Consider the following 26,336-nt stretch of genomic DNA (forward strand, 5'->3'; position numbering starts at 1 on the left):
CCACACAAGTGGAGCCTTTAACTTATAAAGGCATGTACTGGGCTTGATTCATACCAATTACTTCTTTGAATACTTTGTATGTTTACCCATTTAACAGTTCTGCCTAGTTTACTGTTGTCAATTAATTTCTCATCCCTTTGACGTTTGTCTTACTTAAGTTTGAAACCCTGGTTTGAGACTCCCTTTTACCTGTCAACCGTAATATCAAATTCAAACATATTCTGTATGATGATATTTGCAAGATGTTCACTTAATGGCAGATTGTTATCCAGTTCTGGTTAATTACTTATCACTAAATATCATACAGCCTATCCCTTATCAGTTTTTAAACATATTCGGTTTGATATTGAGTACTCTCATCTGGCATTAACTGGGCAGAAACAGCCTCAAAATGTGATTGGTAGCTTTATCAGTCTGTTATCACCAGTGATGCAGCTGGCTCCTTGTTAAAAGGATCCTACCACCAGGCGCCAAAGCACCTGCCTGTTTCACGCAATAGGACACTTTTAATATGGAAATTGGGTCCAATAGGGCTCCAAGAGCCATTTTGGGTGGCAGCTGGTCAGAGCCTGTGCAGTGCATGCTTTGACTATTTCCAAGGGTGATGGAAGGGCAGTAAAAGGTAAATGTTAGGAATATAGGGACTTGAGTAGGCCATTTAGGTCCTTAAACCTGTTTCGCCATTCAACGAGATCATGGCTGATCTGCGACCCAACTCCATATCGCATCCGCATTTGCCCCATATCTTTTCATACCTTTTGTGAACAAAAATCTATGAACCTCAGATTTTAAAGTTACAACTGATCCAGCATTGATTGCCATTTGGAGAAGAGAGTTCCAAACTTCTAATACCGTTTGTGTGTAGAAGAGTTTCCTAATGTTACAACTGAAAGCTCTGGCTTTAATTTTTGGACTATGCCCCCGAGTCCTAGAATTCCCCAAACAGCAGAAATATTTTCTTTTTATCTACATTATCTGGTCTCCTTAATTTTTTCAAAACTTTGATTAAATCACCCATAAATTCCAGGGAATACAACCCTCATTTGTATAAACTCTCCTGATAATTAAACCCTTAAATTCTATATAATTCTGGTAAATCTACACTACATTCTCTTCAAGGTCAATATATCCTTCTAAATGTGTGGTGCTCAGAGCTGCACACAGTAATCCAACTGTGGTCTAACCAGGGATTTGTTTAGCTGTCGGATGACTTCTACCCCCTTGTATCCTAGCCCTCTAGATGTAAAGGTCAGCATTCCATTAAACTTTTTACATTTTATTTATACTTGTTTATGATATTTTAATGGACCCCCAAATCTTTGGACCCCCACCCTTCCTAGTGTTTCATCACTTGGAAAGTACCCTGTTCTATCCTTTTTAGCTCCAAAGTGGATGACCTAACATTTACCTACAATAATATCCATTCGCTACAGTTTGGCCCATTCAGTTATGCTACCAATCTGTCTTTGTAATTTTATGCTTCCATCTACAATTTTTACAATGTTGCCTATCTTTGTGTTATCAGCAAATTTGGATATGTGGCTTTCAATCCCATCATCAAAGTCATGAATAAAGATCGTGCATAGTTGAGACCCCAACACAGATCCTTATGGGAAACCAATAGTCACATCCTATCAAGTAGAGTAGCTTTCCATTATCTCTGCTCTCTGTCTCTTACCAGCATAGCCAATTTCCTAACCAGATCATTAATTTGCCTTCAAGTCCATAGGCCTCAACTTTAGTTAAGAATTTATTATGAGGGACATTATCAAATGTTTTCTAGAAGTCCATATAAATAACATACATTCTCTGTTCACTACTTTTTCAAGTTCACTATCTCTTCAAAAAGTATAATCAGGTTCGTCAGGCATGACTGACCTTTTACAAATCCATGCTGGTTTTCTCAGATGAGCTGAAAAATGTGTTCAGTCCTATCTTTAATTATAGACTCTAGTAATTTTCCATCAACAGATGTTAGGCTAGAGATATAGAATTCCCTGGTTTTCCTCTCACACTTCCCTGAAATAACAAAACAAGTGAATTTTCCAATCTAAAGGATTAGTTCCTAAATCGAGAGAATTTAGGAAGAAACAGCTGAGTGCACTGGACACATAAAAAGCTATGGGCTTTGGACCCAGATAACAACCAAACTGAAGTGATGAATATTTGTGCTCCAGACAAGCTGCGCCCCGAACCATGCTGTTCCAGTATCGTAACAATACTGGCATCTACCTGACAATGTGAAAAATTGTCCAGGTATGTCCTGCCCACTAAAAGCAGAAAAAAATACAATCTGCCTCATCAGCAATCTCAATCTTCAGCAAAGTGATGGAAGATGTCATTGACAATGTTATCAGGTGGTACTTACACAGCAATAACATGCTCACTGAGGCTCAGTTCGGGTTCTGCCAGGAAAACTTGGTTTCAGACCTCATCCTTGGTCCAAACATGCACAAAAGAACTGAGTGCCAGAGGTGAGGTGAGAGTGGCTGCCTTTGCCATCAAGGCAGCATTTGACCCAAGTATGCCAAGAAGGAACCTGAGTAAAATTGAAGTTAATGGGAATCGGGGAAAACTCTCCACTGATTGGAGTCATCCCTAGCACAAAGGAAGATGGTGGCAATTGTTGGAGATCAATCATCTCAGCCCCAGGACATCACTGCAGGAGTTCCTCAGAGTAGTGTCCTAGGCCCAACCATCTTCAGCTGCTTCAGCAATGACCTTCCTTCAATCATAACATCAGAAGTGGGAATGTTCGCTGATGATTGCACAATGTTCAGTGCCATTTGCAACTCCTCAAATAATGAAGCAGTCCATGCCACATGCACCAAGACCTGGACAGCTTTGTAAGTAATATTTCCACCACAAAAGTGCTAAGAAATGACTGTCTCCGACAAGAGAGAATCTAACCATCTCCCTCTGCCATTCAACAGAATTAGGATTGCTGAATGCTCTACCATCAACATCCTGGGGGTCACCATTGACCAGAAACTTAAATGGCACATCCACATAAATGCTAGAGCAGGTCAAAGGCTGGAAATTCTGTGGTGAGTAATCCACCTCCTGACTCCCCAAAGCATGTCCACCATCTACACGGCACAAGTCAGGTGTGTGATGGAATACTCTCCACTTGCCTGGATGAGTGCAGCTCCAACAATACTGAAAAGCTCAACCCCATCCCTTACCTGAAACATTCACTCCCTTCATCACCTGTGCACTGTGGCAGCAGTATGTTTGATATACAAACTGTACTGCAGCAATGCGGCAAGGTGCTACATGAATGTGAGTCGTTTGTTTTTCAGCATCCTAGGATGCATACCATTTGGTCATGGTGACTTATCAACCTTATGTACAGCCAGCCTTTCTAAAACCTCTTGGTCAATTTTTAGCTCATCTAGTATCGACTACTTCCTCATTCTCAATGACTCTGGCAGCATCTTCGGCCTTGGTAAAGACAGATGCAAAGTACTGATTTACTACCTCAGACAAGCTCTCGGCTTCCATGCATAGATCTGCTTTTTGGTCCCTAATTGGCTTCACTCCTCCTCTTAGTGTCCTTTTACTATCTATATGCCTATAGGAGACTTTTGGGTTCTCTTTTACGTTAGCTGCAATTCTCTTCTCGTACTCTCTTTGCCTCTCTTATTTCCTTTTTCACTTTCTCTCTGAACTTTTTATCATCCGTCTGATTCACACTTGTTTGTTGTAGGGCACATTGTTGTAGAAAACCCTTCCAGGTACACTCAATAACTTCATTACCGCTCTCACATGTGCAGACCAGCGTATGCCAATCAATACGAAGGTTAAAATCCCCCATTAAAATCGCTCTGCCTCTGCTGCATGCTTGTCTCATCTCTACAATTATGCAATCTTGCCTAAGGAAGGATATACTTGCCATAGAGGGAGTGCAACGAAGATTCACCAGTCTGATTCCTGGGATGGTGGGATTGTCCTGTGAGGAGAGATTGAGAAGACTGGGCCTGTATTCTCTGGAATTCAGAAGAATGAGAGGCGATCTCATTGAAGAATACAACATTTTTACAGTGCTCAACAGGGTTGATGAAGGAAGGATGTTTCCCCTGGTGGGAGGGGTCGAGACCAGGGGATACAGTCTCAGAATAAGACGTAGGCCATTTAGGGCTGAGTTGAGGAGGAATTTCTTCACTCAGAGTGTAGTGAATCTTTGGAATTCTCTACCCCAGAGGGCTGTGGAAGCTCAGTCATTGAGTATGTTCAAGTCAGAGATTGATAGATTTCTAAATAATAAAGATATCAAGAGATATGGGGCTAGTTCGGGGAAGATGGCATTGAGGTAGAAGATCAGCCTTGATCTAGCTGAATGGCGGAGCATGTTTGAGGGGCCAAATGGCCTACTCCTACTCCTATTTTCTATGTTCATGTATACCTAATCTAGAACTTCACAGCTGCCAGGGGATCCTATACACATCTCCTCCTACCATCTTAAATACTTTTCTATTTCTTAATTCTATCTATAAAATCTCCACTGCCTGCTTACCTTTTGTCATATCCTCCCTTATTATTGAAGTGACATTGTCCTTAATCACGAAGGCTACTCCTCCTTTCCTACCATCTTCCCCATCATTCCTGTAGATCTGATAACAAGTTTCCAGTCCTGACTGCCATGTAATTATGTCTCAGTAATGGCTACCATGTCAGACCCTCCAAGTGAAATTTGAATTATTTTTGTGGGCCCTGGAGGAACAGGATTAATAATCTGTGCTGTTACTGCTCCAATCCCTCCACTCTCCTTGATCTGGACCACCCCCACCCCCAAGCTGCAACTGACCTTACTGGCAGCAGTTCCACCTTGGTTTTCAGGTTTTAATCTGGTGAGCGGTGGTAGGACCCCTGTTTGATGCCCTACAGGCCAGACCCTCAAAATCACATGGGCCTCTTTTCCACCAGAATGGGCGGCCAACCAAAAGTAAAAAATCTACCCTATTGTTCCAGAAACTGTCTTGAATAGATTTTACAACTAAATTGCCTTTAGTACTTGAGCTGTTCTGCTTCTCTCACTCTATGTTAAAATTGAACACTCCAATTATAACTACTGTTTCTACTGTATGCTTCCCTAATCTCTGTACTTATATATCCCCCCACCACAGAAAAAGTGCGGACAATTCCCAGCAGAGTCTTGAATCTTTTATTATTCCTTAATTCCCCCCATATTGTTTCGGTAATCATGAGCTTCGATGAGTTCCATCAGCGATGGGAGAAGAGGCCCATTAAAAGTAATTCTCTAATTATGCTTTTGGTCTTCAGAGAATCAGAAGCAATTATCTCCTTTAAAGATAAGATTTGAAATGGAATAAAGCAATAGCTTAGACTTCCCTTTCTACATTCCTACATTTTCCTACATCTTTTCCTACATTATTCCCTGATCTCTGTACAAACCGCACTATAGACTGAATTTTCTCAGCCCTTTGGATACTGGCTGGGCGGTAGGAAGGCTGGCAATATGGTGGGGAAACATGTCGGGAGGGGAGCTGATGTTTTTCTGCTGCCATGGCATATTGCCAGTGGTGGGAACCTTAGGGGTGCGGCTGCCCAGTGGGCGGTGAATTTAGCCACTTAAAAGTCCTATTAAGGGCCATTTCTCGCCTATGCAGGCATTCTGCCTGCATCAGGATAGAGGCCTGCTTTAGATCGGGGAAAAGAATCCAACCCAACCGAACCACAGCAGGCCTGAGCCCGAGCCCGAGCCAGCCCGAGTCCCTCCGATTTTGCCCTGAACCTACCACTACTTGGCCCGACCCGAGCCCAACCTGACCATCCCTTTACTTACCTTCCTGACACCGAACCTGCAAGAAGCTGCAGCACATGCTTGATGATGTCATAGTGACGTCATCACGCACTGTGCAGACTCAGATTCGTTCCGGACTCACAGCTCAGGTAAGTTTTTTATTTTTAATACTTACCAGCAGAGCACTTACCTTGTGTGTCCGGCCCGACCCGACCCGACTCGATCTGGACTTGGCCCGACCTGACCCGAACCTAACCCATGTCGTCGGGTCCCATTGGGTTCAGGTTGGGTAGTAGGTCTCTACATCAGGAGGACCCGCCGCTACGTGGGAAAATCATCAGGAAAACCCTGGTGAGCTCCCAGCAAGTTCCCGGGGTGGGAGCTTCCTTGATGAGTACCCCATGGCCCACAGAAGTGCCCGTGGTGGCAATGGTTGTCCCCCATACCTAACCTGCCGCTGTTGCAATAACATTCACCATCCCTCCAACAATGCTGGGGCCTGCCTGCCTGGCCACAACTTCCCCAAAAAAACTCACATGTCTTCAAGGGCACCTCGGCATTGAGGTGCCTCCTTGGTGATGCAACACTGGCCACTGCTCGTGGTGGCGCTGCCGAGAATGTTAAGCTTCCGACTCTCTGATCCGGCCGGGAGATCTTGCGGATGGGCCGCCATCCTCAATTGGATGGTGGAACCAGCGGCGGCCTGTTAATTGGCAAAATGCCTCCCCAGGGTCCCACTGCCCACCAGAGTGGGGCTGGCTCCTGCTTCCGGTCCCAGTGGCGGGACCTTGGGTGTTGCCGAAAAATTTAACCCTATATCTTTATTATCCAGCAAGGGTTGTAATCCTCATTGTTACCAGAGAACAGAGACAAGAACAAATGTTTTTTACTATGTCCTCACATATAAGAAAAGAGTTAACAAGTATCCTACTTACGTGATGTCAGCATTTGGGTGAAGGCCAAACACTTGAGGGGTGTCAATGGTAGGTAGTGTCTGAATATACTCCAAATAGTTGTCTACATGGGCACATATTGGGATGATATAATCAGTGTAAAAGTTGAACTTGGAGTCAAACATCTTCTCACTGAACCAAACCTATATAGCAAGCACACAACAGTTACCTTAAGCATACTTTACATCAAACACAGCTTATTCCTTAAACTAAGTTTCGAGCTATACTACTGAGGATAGTTCAATTCAGGTTACAGCAAAGCTACAGATTGATTTGAGAAATTAATCATAGTTTTACATAATAACTTAGATGAAAAGAATTCAGAGCTACAAGAAAATTCTTCACAAACAACAAAGAAGAAGAATTTAGTAGACTATTGTTATGACCAGGTGAGCAAGGTGTCTCGGGGTCTTTTACTATCTTCACCTGGTCTTATTGTAACAGGGTTTAAGTTTAAACACATTGTGTTTTGAGCTCCCCCTTTGTAAATTCTTATTCACAGCTTTCCAATTATAAGGCAAAGAAATGAGCACAAACAGACTTTCTTTGGTTTAAAGAAGAAAAGTGAAATTTATTAAACTTACTTAAACACTAATACGGTTACATAGAAGCATAGAAAATAGGAGCAGGAATAGGCCATTCGGCCCTTTGGGCCCGCTCCTAATTCAGTACCCTGTTCCCGCGTTTTCCCCCTATCCCTTGATCCGTTTGGCATTAAGAAATATATCTATCTCCTTCTTGAATTTATTTAATGACTTGGCCTCCACTGCCTTCTGCGGTAGAGAATTCCACAGGTTACCCACCCTCAGAGTGAAGAAACTTCTCCTCATCTCGGTTCTAAATGGCATACTCCATATCCTGAGACTGTGACCCCTGGTTCTGGACTCCCCAGCTATCGGGAACATCCTCCTACGGAAAGACAACGTGCCCACATGTGATATACACATGCAGATAGGGACAGAAAAGAGAAGAAAAGATAAAGTGGAATAGTTTGAGGCAATATCTTGTTACTATGTTAAAATCTTTGTCTTTTGCGAGGAGCAGCCTTGACAGAACGAGGTGCGGAGCGGACTTTCAGCTGAGCGGTCAATTTCAGTAAGTTGCAAGTTAATCCCTTTTTTGTTTCGGAGGACCGGGGACTGCTGGGTAGGGGAAAACTATTTATTTGGGCAGTGGCAGTACCCGAGACACTACACGTGTAGTGTCTCCCACCCACCCTCCTCCTCTAACCAAAAAAAAAAAGGACTCTAGTGTGTTGATAAGGTAAGCTTTTTATTTAAAAAGTTCAGTCCGTCGGATTGCTAAGCGAACAAGTTTTGACTTTTTTTTTTCGTTTGGTTTTTCAGTAGATTTATTGGGAATCCAGAATAGTGGGAATGGAGGTAAAGGCAGTTGTATGTTCCTCCTGCAGAATGTGGGAGGTAGGGGTCGCCAAGAGTGTCCCTGCTGACTGCATCTGCGGGAAGTGCACCCAACTCCAGCTCCTCGCAGACCGCGTTAGGGAACTGGAGCTGGAGCTGGATGAACTTCGGATCATTCGGGAGGCGGAGGGGATTATTGACAGGAGTTATAGGGAGGCAGTCACACCTCAGGTAAAAGAAGTAGGTAGATGGGTTACCGTCAGGGGAAGGAAAGGGAACCAGCAGGCAGTGCAGGGATCCCCTGTGGCCGTTTCCCTCAACAACAGGTATACCGTTTTGGATACTGTTGGGGGGGACGACTTACCAGGGGTAAGCAATGGGGTGCAGGTCTCTGGCACAGAGTCTGTCCCTGTTGCTCAGAAGGGAAAAGGGAAGAGGAGCAGAGCATTAGTCAATGGGGACTCCATAGTTAGGGGAACAGATAGGAGGTTCTGTGGGAACGAGAGAGACTCACGGTTGGTGTGTTGCCTCCCAGGTGCCAGGGTACGTGATGTCTCCGATCGTGTTTTTGGGATCCTTAAGGGGGAGGGGGAGCACCCCCAAGTCGTGGTCCACATAGGCACCAACGACATAGGTAGGAAGAGAGATGGGGATTTAAGGCAGAAATTCAGGGAGCTAGGGTGGAAGCTTAGAGCGAGAACAACCAGAGTTGTTATCTCTGGGTTGTTGCCTGTGCCACGTGCTAGCGAAGAGAGGAATAGGGAGAGAGAGGAGTTGAACACGTGGCTGCAGGGATGGTGTAGGAGGGAGGGTTTTGGTTTCCTGGATAATTGGGGCTCTTTCTGGGGTAGGTGGGACCTCTACAAACAGGATGGTCTTCACCTGAACCAGAGGGGTACCAATATCCTGGGGGGGAGATTTGTTAGTGCTCTTCGGGGGGGTTTAAACTAAATCAGCAGGGGAATGGGAACCTAAATTGCAGTGCCAGTGTACAGGCTGTTGAGAGTAGTGAGGTAGGGGATAAGGTTACAGGGACGCAAGAGGGCACTGGCAAGCAAGAACTTGGTTTAAAGTGTGTCTACTTCAACGCCAGGAGCATCCGGAATAAGGTGGGTGAGCTTGCAGCATGGGTTGGTACCTGGGATCCTGATGTTGTGGCCATTTCGGAGACATGGGTAGAGCAGGGGCAGGAATGGATGTTGCAGGTTCCGGGATTTAGATGTTTCAGAAAGAACAGAGAAGAGGGTAAAAGAGGGGGGGGTGTGGCATTGTTAATCAAGGAAAGTATTACAGCGGCAGAAAGGACGTTTGAGGACTCGTCTACTGAGGTAGTATGGGCCGAGGTTAGAAACAGGAGAGGAGAGGTCACCCTGTTGGGAGTTTTCTATAGACCTCCGAATAGTTCCAGAGATGTAGAGGAAAGGATAGCGAAGATGATTCTCGACAGGAGCGAGAGTAACAGGGTAGTGGTTATGGGGGACTTTAACTTTCCAAATATTGACTGGAAATACTATAGTTCGAGTACTTTAGATGGGTCTGTTTTTGTCCAGTGTGTGCAGGAGGGTTTTCTGACACAGTATGTGGACAGGCCAACCAGGGGCGATGCCACATTGGATTTGGTACTGGGTAATGAACCCGGCCAGGTGTTCGATTTAGATGTAGGTGAGCACTTTGGCGATAGTGATCACAATTCGGTTAGGTTTACCTTAGCGATGGGCAGGGACAGGTATATACCACAGGGCAAGAATTATAGCTGGGGGAAAGGAAATTATGACGCGATTAGGCAAGATTTAGGATGTGTAGGATGGGGAAGGAAACTGCAGGGGATGGGCACAAACGAAATGTGGAGCTTATTCAAGGAGCAGCTAATGCGTGTCCTTGATAAGTATGTACCTGTCAGGCAGGGAGGAAGTTGTCGAGCAAGGGAGCCGTGGTTTACTCAAGAAGTTGAAGCGCTTGTCAAGAGGAAGAGGGCGGCTTATGTTAGGATGAGACGTGAAGGCTCAGTTAGGGCGCTTGAGAGTTACAAGCTAGCCAGGAAGGATCTAAAGGGAGGGCTAAGAAGAGCAAGGAGAGGACACGAGAAGTCATTGGCGGATAGGATCAAAGAAAACCCTAAGGCTTTCTATAGGTATATCAGGAATAAACGAATGATAAGAGTTAGAACAGGGCCAATCAAGGATAGTAGTGGGAAGTTGTGTGCGGAATCAGAGGAGATAGGGGAAGCGTTAAATGAATATTTTTCGTCAGTATTTACAGTAGAGAAAGAAAATGTTGCCGAGGAGATTACTGAGATACAGCCTACTAGGCTAGATGGGATTGAGATTCACAAGGAGGAGGTGTTAGCAATTTTGGAAAGAGTGAAAATAGATAAGTCCCCTGGGCCAGATGGGATTTATCCTAGGATTCTCTGGGAAGCCAGGGAGGAGATTGCAGAGCCGTTGTTGTTGATCTTCAAGTCGTCATTGTCGACAGGAGTAGTGCCGGAGGACTGGAGGATAGCAAATGTTGTCCCCTTGTTCAAGAAGGGGAGTAGAGACAGCCCTGGTAATTATAGACCTGTGAGCCTTACTTCGGTTGTGGGTAAAATGTTGGAAAAGGTTATAAGAGACAGGATTTATAATCATCTTGAAAAGAATAAGTTCATTTGCGATAGTCAGCACGGTTTTGTGAAAGGTAGGTCGTGCCTCACAAACCTTATTGAGTTTTTCGAGAAGGTGACCAAACAGGTGGATGAGGGTAAAGCCGTGGATGTGGTGTATATGGATTTCAGTAAGGCGTTTGATAAGGTTCCCCACGGTAGGCTATTGCAGAAAATACGCAAGTATGGGGTTGAAGGTGATTTAGAGCTTTGGATCAGAAATTGGCTAGCTGAAAGAAGACAGAGGGTGGTGGTTGATGGCAAATGTTCATCCTGGAGTTTAGTTACTAGTGGTGTACCGCAAGGTTCTGTTTTGGGGCCACTGCTGTTTGTCATTTTTATAAACGACCTGGATGAGGGTGTAGAAGGGTGGGTTAGTAAATTTGCGGATGACACGAAGGTCGGTGGAGTTGTGGATAGTGTCGAAGGGTGTTGTCGGGTACAGAGGGACATAGATAGGCTGCAGAGCTGGGCTGAGAGATGGCAAATGGAGTTTAATGCGGAGAAGTGTGAGGTGATTCACTTTGGAAGGAGTAACAGCAATGCAGAGTACTGGGCTAATGGGAAGATTCTTGGTAGTGTAGATGAGCAGAGAGATCTTGGTATCCAGGTACATAAATCCCTGAAAGTTGCTACCCAGGTTAATAGGGCTGTTAAGAAGGCATATGGTGTGTTAGCCTTTATTAGTAGGGGGATCGAGTTTCAGAGCCACGGGGTCATGATGCAGCTGTACAAAACTCTGGTGAGGCCGCACCTGGAGTATTGCGTGCAGTTCTGGTCACCGCATTATAGGAAGGATGTCGAAGCTTTGGAAAGGGTGCAGAGGAGATTTACTCGGATGTTGCCTGGTATGGAAGGAAGGTCTTACGAGGAAAGGCTGAGGGACTTGGGGTTGTTTTCGTTAGAGAGAAGGAGGAGGAGAGGTGACTTAATAGAGACATACAAGATAATCAGAGGGTTAGATAGGGTGGATAGTGAGAGTCTTTTTCCTCGGATGAGGATGGCAAACACGAGGGGACATAGCTTTAAGTTGAGGGGTGAAAGATATAGGACAGATGTCAGAGGTAGTTTCTTTACGCAGAGAGTAGTAGGGGCGTGGAACGCCCTGCCTGCAACAGTAGTAGACTCGCCAACTTTAAGGGCATTTAAGTGGTCATTGGATAGACATATGGATGTAAATGGAATAGTGTAGGTCAGATGATCGGCGCAACATCGAGGGCCGAAGGGCCTGTACTGCGCTGTAATATTCTAATTCTAATTCTAATTCTAATTCTAATATGCTTTGAGCTCACTGTAATCCTTGATTGAAGATCTGGTCTTGCGTTTCTTTGGGGCCCAGTATTCTTCTTAAACTTTGTTCACGTAGGAGACATTTTTCCCTTTGAGTTTACGTGTCTCCAATGGTCTCTGAAGCTGGTGAGAGCGAGATGAGGGCAGACAGTAGAGGAGGTAATTCTTGCTTCAGTTCCAGGAGCACACGGTGTTCTAGTTCAAATTCTGTTTTTCCAGCTAAATCTCCCCTAGCTGGCCAGCAGGTGGTCACGTGACCAACTGGTTTGACCAGGTCTCTTCTGTGTATTGGGATGGGGACTGGTTCCTTTGTTTCAATACTGTCTGTTACTATGCAAATGTCCTTCCAGCCAGGGCCTTGCAATTTTAAGTTTTAATGTTTATGATGCGAAATCATGTATGCCTCAGTCTTGGCAGGTGGTGGGGGGGGGGGGGTGGGGTTTGCCTGACACACCCACACCCAGGGGAATGAAATGCAAATTGAAGAAAAACAGCGCATTTCAATACAGAGTTTGACAGAAATTTACAGAAAGAAAACTATGCATTTCTCTCATTCATTTCCAATCTTAAAGCTTGTTAAAACTGGTATGCTGTGGATGCCAGGGCTGCTTTAAATTTCTCAGGAGAGTTAGTAGGGGGCAGGTCATGCGAAGAATTTTGGCTTCAGGGGATGGGTGGGTCCCTTTTCCTCTGACTGTAGGGGAGGATTCTTTGTTACTCTCCCCTTTGTTCTCTGGGACACTCCAACATGCAGGTATTTTTGCAGATTTAACTGCATTCTCCTGTGAAACTTCGACTAGGTGAGGCAGCACCCTCATGGTTTCTCTGCACCCCAGAGGTCTCACTTTGTCTCTGCAGGTTCCTGTAAATACTGTTAGCAACTCTGGTGGGGTGCTTCTTGAGTCTACATTTACATATGAGGATGTGGGGTCTAACTTTTCACATTTTTCAGGGTTGGTTGACCGGACACTGGGGGTTTTCATCCAGGATTTGTCCCTGCCTTCCTTGAACCTGCCCTTTTGATCACTTCTTCCCCTTCCCTTTCTAACCTTTTGCCAGCCGTGTGCCTGCCTGTCCCCTTTTGTTCTCAGAGGGGAGTCCCTTACAGTTCACCAGCCCTCTGCTGGAGGGTCCTCCTAATACTGGTACAGGACGTAGGGGTGCAGGTTTCACTGTGGGTTGGGGTTTCTCCTCAACCTGGCACATGTGGCAACTCCTGCAGTACTCCACCACATCTTTGTGGAGTTTTGGCCACTCAAATTGCTGTCTTATGCGGGCTTTGGTCTTTTGTAAACTGGCATGTACAACTACTGTAGTTTTGTGGGCCCTTCTTAATATTTTTCCCTGGTTCCTCTGTGGCACCAATAACTGGTGAGCCACTGTCCACTCCTTCCTCTCAGGTCTGTGAGGAGAACTCCATTTCCTCATCAGTACCTCATACTTTAAATAGTAACAATCAGGGAGTCCCTCTGCTTCACTTTCAGACTGGGCAGCCTGTGCTAACTCTCACAATACTGGGTCGGCTCGCTGAGCCTCAGCTAGGAGCAATCCATTTAATTCATTTCCTGGGTCTCCTAACTTTCCAAAGAAAGTCTCAGACAGGCAGACCTCATAGTCATCTGCCTGCAGTGCCAATGCAGTCTCCTCTGGGGGAGCTGGTTTGATCATGGCCTGACCCACTACACATTCAGGGAAACTGCAGGGGACCATCTCCTGCCACTGCCCTGTCTCTCTGACCTCCTGCGGTCTTTCTTTCACTACTGCGGGGGCTACTACCTTCACCCTCACCAGATCATTATCTAGGAGAAGGTCAACCCCGTCCACAGGCAAACTAGGGACAATCCCTACAGTTACCGGTCCCGAATCTAGGTTGCACTCCAGGTGCACGCGGTGTACAGGTACAGGCATACATTGCCCTCCAATCCCATTCACCACCATTTTTGTGTTCACTGCACTCTCTGGGGGAAAGGTCAGGCCTTTTCCCAGTAAAAGGGATCGAGTGGCCCCTGTGTCCCTGAGAATTACTCTGGGCTTGCTAGCCCCATTCGAGGGGTATGGGGTTACTTTCCCTTCAAATACAAAACCCTGATAACCTTCAGGAATCCTACTAACTTTTCCTGCACTGGCCATAGTAAGCTTCCTGGGTTGCACTCTTACTGCAGTTAAAGCCACAGCTTGTTCTGTGTTTTCCATCAGGGTCCTGTCTGCACTGAACGGGTGTGACCTGATTAACCCTACCAGTTTTCCCTTTAGTTTCCAGCAGTCAGCTTTTAAATGCCCTGCCTTATTACAATGGAAGCACACAGGTCTCTGGGTCTCACTCTTGCTCACAGCATCTTCCTTTTTGGCTGGAGGAGGGCCCCCTGTGTCTCCTGCTTTCCTTTCTCTCCCAGGACTGCCTGGACTTTTTCTTTTTAGAATTAGAATATTACAGCGCAGTACAGGCCCTTCGGCCCTCGATGTTGCGCCGACCTGTGAAACCATCTGACCTACACTATTCCATTTTCATCCATATGTCTATCCAATGACCACTTAAATGCCCTTAAAGTTGGCGAGTCTACTACTGCTGCAGGCAGGGCGTTCCACGCCCCTACTACTCTCTGAGTAAAGAAACTACCTCTGACATCTGTCCTATATCTATCACCCCTCAACTTAAAGCTATGTCCCCTCGTGTTTGCCATCACCATCCGAGGAAAAAGACTCTCACTATCCACCCTATCTAACCCTCTGATTATCTTATATGTCTCTATTAAGTCACCTCTCCTCCTCCTTCTCTCCAACGAAAACAACCTTAAGTCCCTCAGCCTTTCCTCGTAAGACCTTCCCTCCATACCAGGCAACATCCTAGTAAATCTCCTCTGCACCCTTTCCAAAGCTTCCACATCCTTCCTGTAATGCGGTGACCAGAACTGCACGCAATACTCCAGGTGCGGTCTCACCAGAGTTTTGTACAGCTGCAGCATGACCTCGTGGCTCCGAAACTCGATCCCCCTACTAATAAAAGCTAACACACCATATGCCTTCTTAACAGCCCTATTAACCTGGGTAGCAACCTTCAGGGATTTATGTACCTGGACACCAAGATCCCTCTGTTCATCTACACTACCAAGAATCTTCCCACTTCTATCACCTTCCCACCTTTCGAGTACTAAACCATATGCCCTGAGGATAGCATTTTTGGTCAGTTCATAATTTGATAAACTCTCATCAGGCAACAAGGAATAAATCTCATGGGCTTTTTCAGTTAGCTTACTTTGCAGTAAAAGAGACCAGGTCTCAGCTGGCCATTTTAGCTGCCTTGCCAGGTTCTCAAAAGACACGAAAAATGCTTTCACATCTTCCTCATTAAATTTTGGAATTAATTGAGCGAGTTTTAGCAATCTTGTACCCAGCCCTGAATTGTGCTCCTCCATATTGTCCATGCTTTCACCAGGGTTACTCTGTCGCCCCCTAGCTAACTCAAGCCGCTTCAGCTCTCTCTCTTCAGATTCTTTCCGGAGTATTCTTTTTCTCTCTCTCTTCTCCTCTGACCATGGCACCATGGTGCAGAAGGCTATTCAAGATGGGGGAGCAAAAAGACAAGTGGTAGTTATAGGGGATTCTGTAATTAGGGGGATAGATAGTATCCTTTGCAAGCCGGATCGGGAGTCCCGCATGGTGTGTTGCCTGCCCGGTGCCAGGGTGCAGGACATCTCTGACCGGCTTGAAAGGATATTGGAGCGGGAGGGGGAGGATCCAGTTGTTGTGGTCCATGTTGGGACTAACAACATCGGCAAGGCTAGGATGGAGGACCTGTTTGGGGATTATAAAGCACGAGGAACGAAATTAAGGAACAGGTCCTCGAGGGTCATAATCTCTGGATTACTGCCCGAGCCACGTGCAAATTGGCTTAGGGATAAGAATATTAGGGAAGTAAACACGTGGCTAAGGGAATGGTGTGGGAAAGAGGGGTTCCATTTCATAGGGCATTGGCATCAGTTTTGGAACCGGGGGGATCTGTACCGATGGGACGGACTCCACCTGAACCGATCTGGAACCAGTGTTCCAGCGAAACGGATAAATAGGGTGGTCTCCAGGACTTTAAACTAGTGACTCGGAGGGAAGGGAAAGGGAAAACGACAGGGAGTATGATGGTAAATAAAAAGGTAAGCAGCAGGTTAACATGTGTGCAGGAGGGTTTAAGTTCAAGGCAGACTATGAAAGAAGCAGAAAGGAAGGATAACTCAGGAGTTATTATTAGAGATGTTGGAAATCATGAGGGTAAGAAAGCTAGCATAAAGGCACTTTACCTGAATGCTCGTAGCATTCGTAACAATGTTGATGAGTTAACGGCACAAATCATCGCGAATAAATATGATTTGGTAGCCATTACGGAGACATGGTTACAGGTTGGTCACGACTGGGAGTTAAATATCCAGCGGTACCAGACTATTCGGAAGGACAGACAGGAAGGTAAGGGAGGTAGTGTAGCTCTGATATTCAAGGACGACATCAGGGCGGTGCTGAGAGATGATATAGGTTCTATGGAGAATGAGGTTGAATCCATTTGGGTGGAAATTAGAAACTCTAAGAAGAAAAAGTCATTGATAGGCGTAATCTATAGGCCACCAAATAATAACATCACATTGGGGCGGGCAATAACAAAGAAATAACTAATGCCTGTAAAAATGGTACGGCAATTATCATGGGGGATTTTAATCTACATGTAGATTGGTCGAACCAGCTCAGTCAGGGTAGCCTTGAGGAGGAGTTCGTTGAGTGTATCCGTGATAGTTTTCTTGAACAGTATGTAATGGAACCGACGAGGGAGCAAGCTATCCTAGATCTAGTCCTGTGTAATGAGACAGGAATAATTAATGACCTCATAGTTAGGGATCCTCTTGGAAGGAGTGATCACAGTATGGTTGAATTTAGAATACAGATGGAGAGTGTGAAGATAAAATCCAATACCAGGGTCCTGCGCTTGAACAAGGGGGACTACAATAGAATGAGGGAGGACTTGGCTAAAGTAGACTGGAAACAAATATTTTATGGTGGGACAGTTGACGAGCAGTGGAGGACTTTCAAAGCAATTTTTCAAAGTGCTCAGCAAAAGTATATTCCAGTGAAAAGGAAGGACTGGAAGAAAAGGGGTAATCTGCCATGGGTGTCTAAGGAAATAAGGGAGGCTATCAAATTGAAAGAGAAGGCATACAAAGTGGCCAAAATCAGCATGAAACTAGAAGATTGGGAAAACTTTAAAGGTCAACAGAAAGCCACAAAAAGAGCTATAAAGAAAAGTAAGATAGAACATGAGAAAAAACGAGCACAGAATATAAAGACAGATAGCAAAATTTTCTATAAATATATAAAATGAAAAAGAGTGGCTAAAGTAAACATTGGTCCTTTAGAGGATGAGAAGGGGAATTTAGTTATGGGATATGATGAAATGGCCGAGGCATTGAACAGGTATTTTGTATCGGTCTTCACAGTGGAGGACATTAATAACATGCCAGTAATTGACAAAGAGACGAACGTAGGTGAGGACCTGGAAACAATCATTATTACGGAAGAGGTAATGTTGGGCAAGCTAATGGAGCTAAGGATTGATAAGTCTCCTGGCCCTGATGGAATGCATCCCAGGGTACTAAAAGAGATGGCGGGAGAAATAGCAGGTGCACTGGCGGTAATTTTCCAAAATTCGCTGGACTCTGGCGTAGTCCCAGCTGATTGGAAAACAGCAGATGTGACGTCACTGTTTAAAAGGGGAGGTAGACAAAAGATGGGGAATTATAGACCGGTTAGCTTAACCTCTGTAGTGGGGAAGATGCTTGAGTCTATTCTCAAGGAAGAAATAGCAGGGCATCTCTATAGAAATTGTCCCGTTGGGCAGACGCAGCATGGGTTCATGAAGGGCAGGTCATGCTTGACAAATCTTTTGGAATTCTGTGATGACATAACAAGCAAGGTGGACAATGGGGACCCAGTGGATGTGGTGAACCTAGATTTCCAAAAGGCCTTCGACAAGGCTGCTGCATAAGATAAGGATGCATGGCGTTAGGGGTAAAGTATTAGCATGGATAGAGGATTGGTTGACTAACAGGAAGCAGAGAGTGGGGATAAATGAGTGCTATTCTGGCTGGCAATCAGTCACTAGTGGTGTGCCTCAGGGATCGGTGTTGGGACCGCAATTATTTACAATTTATATAGATGATTTGGAGTTGTGGACCACGTGTAGGGTGTCAAAGTTTGCAGATGACACTAAGATGAGTGGCAGAGCAAAGTGTGCAGATGACTGTGAAACTTTGCAGAGGAACATAGATACATTGACAGAGTGGGCAAAGGTCTGGCAGATGGAATACAATGTTAATAAATGTGAAGTCATTCATTTCGGTAGGAGTAACAGTAAAAAGGATTATTATTTGAATGGTAAAAAGTTGCAGCATGCTGCTATGCAGAGGGACCTGGGTGTCCTTGTGCATGAATCGCAGAAGGTTGGTCAGCAGGTACAGCAAGTAATTAGGAAGGCAAATGGAATGTTGTCCTTCATTGCTAAAGGGATTGAGTTTAAAAGCAGAGAGGTTATGTTGCAGCTGTATAAGGTACTGGTGAGGCCGCACCTGGAGTACTGTGTGCAGTTTTGTTCTCCTTACTTGAGAAAGGATATACTGGCACTGGAAAGGGTGCAGAGGAGGTTCACTAGGTTGATTCCGGAGTTGAGGGGGTTGGCTTATGAGGAGAGACTGAGTAGATTGGGATTATATTCATTGGAGTTCAGAAGAATGAGGGGGGATCTTATAGAAACATATAAAATCATGAAGGGAATAGATAAGATACAAGTAGAGAGGATGTTTCCACTGGCATTTGAAGCTGGGACAAGAGGGCATAGCCTCAAGATTAGAGGGAGCAGATTTCGGACTGAATTAAGAAGGAACTTCTTCACCCAGAGGGTTGTTAATCTATGGAATTCCTTGTCCAGTGAAGTAGTTGACGCTTCTTCAGTAAACGTTTTTAAAGCTAAGGTAGATATCTTTTTGAACAATAAAGGAATTAAGGGATACGGTGAGAGCGCGGGTAAGTGGATCTGAGTCCATGAAAAGATCAGCCATTGAATGGCGGAGCAGGCTCGAGGGGCCGGACGGCCTACTCCTGCTCCTAGTTCTTATGATCTTATGATCCTCTCTCTCTCTCTCTCGTTCCCTCTCCTGTCTTTGTTTTTCTTCACGTTCCATCTGGAAGGCTCTTTCTTTCTCTCTCTCTCTTTCCTTAAATTCATGTTTCCTTTGTTCCAATTGTATCTTTGCTAACAATACCCTGTCAGATTCTATTTCTAACACTGCTTCTGCTTCTTCAGATTCAAGGGAAAAGTAGCTGGGCACTTGTCTTAGGAGTTCAGACTTCCTAGCCTTGCAATGTACAGTGATCCCACACTGCTCAGCCATTTTCCTCAGCTCCTCCATGGACAGTGCTTTTAACTTATCCCAAGTTACTTCACCCTGGCTTGGGGAGTTACTTGCAGACATGTTAGTATTCAATCACACACAACCACAGAAAACCTGCTCTTTTTGATTGGGAGTAATTTGGCTTCCTACTTCCAATTTCACTCGTTTGTCTGTGGGTAAAATTTCAGATGCTAGCACACAATTTCTGTTACGACCAGGCGAGAAAGGTGTTTAGGGGTCTTTTGCTGTCTGTACCTGGTCTTATTGTAACAGGGTTTAACTTTAAACACACTGTGTTTTGAGCTCCCCCTTTGTGAATTCTTGTTCACAACTTTCCAATTATAAGGCAAAGAAATGATCACAAACAGGCTCTTTTGGTTTATTTAGAGATACAGCACTGAAACAGGCCCTTCAGCCCACCGAGTCTGTGCCAACCATCAACCACCCATTTATACTCTTTTCTTTTGGGCCTCCTTATCTCGAGAGACAATGGATACGCGCCTGGAGGTGGTCAGTGGTTTGTGAAGCAGCGCCTGGAGTGGCTATAAAGGCCAATTCTGGAGTGACAGGCTCTTCCACAGGTGCTGCAGAGAAATTTGTTTGTTGGGGCTGTTGCACAGTTGGCTCTCCCCTTGCGCCTCTGTCTTTTTTCCTGCCAACTACTAAGTCTCTTCGACTCGCCACAATTTAGCCCTGTCTTTATGGCTGCCCGCCAGCTCTGGCGAATGCTGGCAACTGACTCCCACGACTTGTGATCAATGTCACACGATTTCATGTCGCGTTTGCAGACGTCTTTATAACGGAGACATGGACGGCCGGTGGGTCTGATACCAGTGGCGAGCTCGCTGTACAATGTGTCTTTGGGGATCCTGCCATCTTCCATGCGGCTCACATGGCCAAGCCATCTCAAGCGCCGCTGACTCAGTAGTGTGTATAAGCTGGGGGTGTTGGCCGCTTCAAGGACTTCTGTGTTGGAGATATAGTCCTGCCACCTGATGCCAAGTATTCTCCGAAGGCAGCGAAGATGGAATGAATTGAGACGTCGCTCTTGGCTGGCATACGTTGTCCAGGCCTCGCTGCCGTAGAGCAAGGTACTGAGGACACAGGCCTGATACACTCGGACTTTTGTGTTCCGTGTCAGTGCGCCATTTTCCCACACTCTCTTGGCCAGTCTGAACATAGCAGTGGAAGCCTTACCCATGCGCTTGTTGATTTCTGCATCTAGAGACAGGTTACTGGTGATAGTTGAGCCTAGGTAGGTGAACTCTTGAACCACTTCCAGAGCGTGGTCGCCAATATTGATGGATGGAGCATTTCTGACATCCTGCCCCATGATGTTCGTTTTCTTGAGGCTGATGGTTAGGCCAAATTCATTGCAGGCAGACGCAAACCTGTCGATGAGACTCTGCAGGCATTCTTCAGTGTGAGATGTTAAAGCAGCATCGTCAGCAAAGAGGAGTTCTCTGATGAGGACTTTCCGTACTTTGGACTTCGCTCTTAGACGGGCAAGGTTGAACAACCTGCCCCCTGATCTTGTGTGGAGGAAAATTCCTTCTTCAGAGGATTTGAACGCATGTGAAAGCAGCAGGGAGAAGAAAATCCCAAAAAGTGTGGGTGCGAGAACACAGCCCTGTTTCACACCACTCAGGATAGGAAAGGGCTCTGATGAGGAGCCACCATGTTGAATTGTGCCTTTCATATTGTCATGGAATGAGGTGATGATACTTAGTAGCTTTGGTGGACAGCCGATCTTTTCTAGTAGTCTGAAGAGACCACGTCTGCTGACGAGGTCAAAGGCTTTGGTGAGATCAATGAATGCAATGTAGAGGGGCATCTGTTGTTCACGGCATTTCTCCTGTATCTGACGAAGGGAGAACAGCATGTCAATAGTCGATCTCTCTGCACGAAAGCCACACTGTGCCTCAGGGTAGACGCGCTCGGCCAGCTTCTGGAGCCTGTTCAGAGCGACTCGAGCAAAGACTTTCCCCACTATGCTGAGCAGGGAGATTCCACGGTAGTTGTTGCAGTCACCGCGGTCACCTTTGTTTTTATAGAGGGTGATGATGTTGGCATCGCGCATGTCCTGGGGTACTGCTCCCTCGTCCCAGCACAGGCATAGCAGTTCATGTAGTGCTGAGAGTATAGCAGGCTTGGCACTCTTGATTATTTCAGGGGTAATGCTGTCCTTCCCAGGGGCTTTTCCGCTGGCTAGGGAATCAATGGCATCACTGAGTTCCGATTTGGTTGGCTGTATGTCCAGCTCATCCATGACTGGTAGAGGCTGGGCTGCATTGAGGGCAGTCTCAGTGACAGCATTCTCCCTGGAGTACAGTTCTAGGTAGTGCTCAACCCAGCGGTCCATCTGTTTGCGTTGGTCAGTGATTATGTCCCCCGATTTAGATTTGAGGGGGGTGATCTTCTTGATGGTTGGCCCAAGAGCTCTCTTCATGCCATCATACATTCCTCTGATGTTCCTCGGACCAAGTGGGCCCACATCAGAGACGCCATCTATGAGTCAGCTTTGACCACCTACGGCAAAAGTGCGAAGAGAAATGCAGACTGGTTTCAATCTCATAATGAAGAGCTGGAACCTGTCATAGCCGCTAAGCGCATTGCACTTTTGAACTACAAGAAAGCCCCCAGCGATTTAACATCCGCAGCACTTAAAGCAGCCAGAAGTACTGCACAAAGAACAGCTCGGCGTTGCGCAAACGACTACTGGCAACACCTATGCAGTCATATTCAGCTGGCCTCAGACACCGGAAACATCAGAGGAATGTATGATGGCATGAAGAGAGCTCTTGGGCCAACCATCAAGAAGATCACCCCCCTCAAATCTAAATCGGGGGACATAATCACTGACCAACGCAAACAGATGGACCGCTGGGTTGAGCACTACCATTTATACTAATCCTACACTAATCCCATATTCCTACCACATCCCCACCTTCCCTCAAATCCCCTACCACCTACCTATTCTAGGGGCAATTTATAATGGCCAATTTACCTATCAACCTGCAAGTCTTTGGCTGTGGGAGGAAACTGGAGCACCCGGCGAAAACCCACACAGTCACAGGGAGAACTTGCAAACTCCGCACAGGCAGCACCCAGAATTGAACCCGGGTCGCTGGAGCTGTGGGGCTGTGGTGCTAACCACTGCGCCGCCCTTTAAAGAAGAAAAATGAAATTTATTAAACTTACTTAAACTCTAATACGGTTCAAGCCTATGATGCACCCATGCTAGTATGCACACTCAATATACACATGCAGATAGGGACAGAAACGAGAATAAAAGACAAAGTGGAACAGTTTGAGGCAATATCTTGTTACTGTGCTTCGAGCTCGCTGTAGTCCTTGATTGAAGATATAGTCTTGTATTTCGTTGGGGCCCAGTAGTCTTCTTAAACCTTGTTCACGTAGGAGAATTTTCTCTCTGAGTTTACGTGTCTTCAATGGTTTCCGAAGCTGGCGAGAGCGAGATGAGGAGGTAATTCTTTATTCAGTTCCAGGAGCATATGGTTTTTCTGAGTTCAAATTCTGTTTTTCTGGTTTAAAACTCCCCAAGTTGGCCAGCACGTGACTGACTGGTTTGATCAGGTCTCTTCTGTCGATTGGGGCAGGGACTGGTTCCCTTGTTTCAATATTGTCTGGTGTTATGCAAATGTCCCTCCAGCCAGGGGCTTGCAATTTTAAGTTTTAATGTTCATGTGGCGAAATCATGTGCTCCTCAGTCTTGGTAGGTAGGGGATTTGCCTGACACTATTAAAGGATAAACCAAAGCTAGTAGTCCTACGAAGTACAAACTCTTTACTTTCTGTTTTTAAGGAAGGGACTAATCTTTTGTAAGAATGCTATATTTACAAAGCTTAGTAAGATAACATTTTACTCATTGTTCTGAACTGCAGTTTCGTTTCTACTTTCCGTACATCTTCATTAATTCATTTTTCTGCAATGCTTTCTGGTCAGGTGACAGCATGTGATAAAAATACTGTATTATTATGGAAACATTTCCTTTTTGTCAAACTGAGTTGCGTTCTCCTTTAACACTACCAAATAGACCAGAAATAATTAAAGTTATCATCCCAATCTAATAGGGGAATTGATGATGTTGCTGTTTCATTGTCCTGACATTCAGAATAAGATCAATGCCACAACAATACAGCTTTCTAATTTGCACTAATACTGGATAAGAAACATAAAAGGGTAACGTATTCTCTTGGCTTTTATTTTGTTCAGTGTAATTTGGCCAAAATTGACATAAAAGATTTTGAAATTTTAAGCTCAAATTGAGTATTGTGATTTTTTGCACTAGTTTAAAAACCATGCTTGAAGTTGGCCCCAGCCACGAAACTGGCCATGTTCCCCAGGCACCATTGGGTGTTTCTGCTAATTGTGTTTGTTTGCAAGCCTTTGAGGAATCTTTAAACATCAAGCAGGTTCTTTTGGGTGCAAGGACATTATTAGGCATGTTTTAAAAGCTTGTGATTTTAAAAAATTTACTGAGAAACTGACTCCAATATAACTAGCAAATGGTTCTCTTATTTTTTAAAATATTTTTCAGTGATTTAAAATTGGTTTACTCACAGGTGGTGGATTGATACTGTGATTAAAATGTTTATTTCTTTGTGATAAACCCCTTTTTCAGTTGTATAAGCAAACTCCATCAAGTTACCACTCCCAGATTTATAAATAAATATTTTTAAAGCAATCTTTAAAAAAATGTTTTAAAGAGTTGTCCAGTTGCACTGGTTCATTGCAAAGTTTGTTCAGTGATATGCAAATGAGATTGAGTGAAACCATGAGAAAAGAAACCACTTCTTAAAACAGGAGCAATTTTGAGTGCAATTTGTGCCGGATCACCAATTGCATCCCCCCACAAAAAAAAATCCTCTCACATTTTTAATGACTATATTGCTGGTTAAAATGCTTAGGATTGAGTTTACCTTGCAAAAGCAGTTGAGGAGGCGTTTATCATAGTCATCTGTAACGCGTCCTCCGTATTGTACTTCTCCGAGCATGTAACGTATTGTTGTCCAGGAAACACCCTGAAGGAACCAAATGCAAGAGGGAAAAATCTCATTTAAGTGTATAGTCTCACCAAAGAACAGATACTTTGATTTGGATAACTTAAGAAAAGTCACTTCTTAAGCAGTTGAGGCAGTGGTGTACTGGTAATGTCACTAGACTACTAATCCAGGCTATTGTTGTAGGGATATGGGTTTGAATCCCACCATGGTTAAAATTTGAATGTAATTAATCTGGAATTAAATGTGATTCCAGATCTACAGCATTGTGGTTGACTCTTAAAATGTCTTCTGAAATGGCCTTGTAAGCCACTCAGTTTAAGTGCCATTAGAGATGAGCAATAAATGTTAGCCTAGGCAGTGACACCCACATTCCAGAAATGAATTAAAAAATAATTCTTTTTCATATTTGGGATAATTCTTTTAGTTAATAAGGATGGTATTGGTTCTTTATCCAACCATGAATAAATGTAAAATATTGGTGGCTGATCCATCATCAATAGTGCATACTTTAAGAGACACAGTTAAATGCTAAAAGGGACATACACCAAATCACTTTGCAATGATTCTGTAATGGCAGAAATTCCAGTCTTCCTGCATAATTTTGCCAGAAAATCTAGAGAAACTGTAGGAAATTCTAGGAAATAATCTTATAATATGAAACCGCATATCATTCAGTAAACCTTTATAAAGGCTGTCGATGAGATAAGGAGCATATCAGTATATAATACAAATCTTTCAGAGAATAAGTTTAAGAGGCAGGATTTTAACTTGTGAGCAGGAAGCTGGGGAACCCAATCATGCTCCCAGACAGCAGCCTCTGGGGGTGGGGGCGGGGGGCATTATGTCAAGTCTACAGCACAGAAACAAGCCGTTCAATCCAACTGGTCTATTCCAGTGTTGATGCTCCACATGAGTCTCCTCTCAAATTTCTCCATCTAACTTTCTATTCTTTTCTCTCATGCACTTTTCCAGATTCCCTTTAAATGTATCTATATTATTTGCCTCCACTACTTCTGTGGTAGTGCTTTCCAATTTCTTACCACTGTTCAGGTAAAAACATTTCTCCTGAATTCCCTATTAAATTTATTAATGACAATCCCACATTTACTCTAGTTTTGGACTCCCCCATAAGTCTGTCCATTCAATTGTTAATCTATGGAATTCCTTGCCCAGTGAAGTAGTTGACGCTTCTTCAGTAAACGTTTTTAAAGCTAAGGTAGATTCATTTTGAACAATAAAGGAATTAAGGGATATGGTGAGAGCGCGGGTAAGTGGATCTGAGTCCACGAAAAGATCAGCCATGATCTTATTGAATGGCGGAGCAGGCTCGAGGGGCCGGACGGCCTACTCCTGCTCCTAGTTCTTATGATCTTATAATTGTGTTCATTATCTTAAAGAGCTCTATAAGATCACCCTCAGCCTTAAGAACAAAGTAGCATAAGAACAGGAATAGGCCATTCAGCCCCTCGAGACTGTTCCATCCTTCCATGAGATCATGGCTGATCTGAATCTTAACTCCATCCACTTGCCTTGGCTCCAAATCTTTCTATACCCTTGTCTAGCAAAAATCTATTGATCAAAGATTTAAAATTACGAATTAAGCTGGCATCTAAAGCAGTTTTGCAGGAGACATTTGAATGTAAAGTTATGTCTGCTTGTCCTAGACTGTCCCACCAACTCTTTTCAAGATCCTAAAAATCTCAATCAAGTTACTCCTTAACCTTCTATATTCCAAGGAATAAAAGACTAGTTTATGTAATCTCTCCTCATAATCTAAACTTTGAAACACTGGTAACAGACTGGCAAATTGGTGCTGTATTCCTTCCAAGGCCTTTATATCCTTTCTAAGGTGGGGTGCCTAGAATGTTTTCTTTTATTT

General features: G+C 44.6%; 1 protein-coding gene across 1 annotated transcript in view; it reads right to left on the reverse strand.

The window, feature by feature from the left end:
• The window catches only part of LOC137367180 (dynein axonemal heavy chain 8-like), a 2,531,605-nt gene that overhangs the window by 208,636 nt on the left and 2,296,633 nt on the right, over positions 1 to 26,336 (reverse strand). Inside the window, exons 159-160 of the mRNA XM_068028616.1 lie at positions 24,374 to 24,475; positions 6,700 to 6,860 (exon numbers count right to left, since the gene is read on the reverse strand). Coding sequence (XP_067884717.1) covers positions 6,700 to 6,860; positions 24,374 to 24,475 — 263 coding nt within the window. The remainder of the gene's footprint in view (positions 1 to 6,699; positions 6,861 to 24,373; positions 24,476 to 26,336) is intronic.

This window comes from Heterodontus francisci, chromosome 3 (assembly GCF_036365525.1).
Source record: "Heterodontus francisci isolate sHetFra1 chromosome 3, sHetFra1.hap1, whole genome shotgun sequence".
Taxonomy (NCBI): Eukaryota; Metazoa; Chordata; class Chondrichthyes; order Heterodontiformes; family Heterodontidae; genus Heterodontus; species Heterodontus francisci.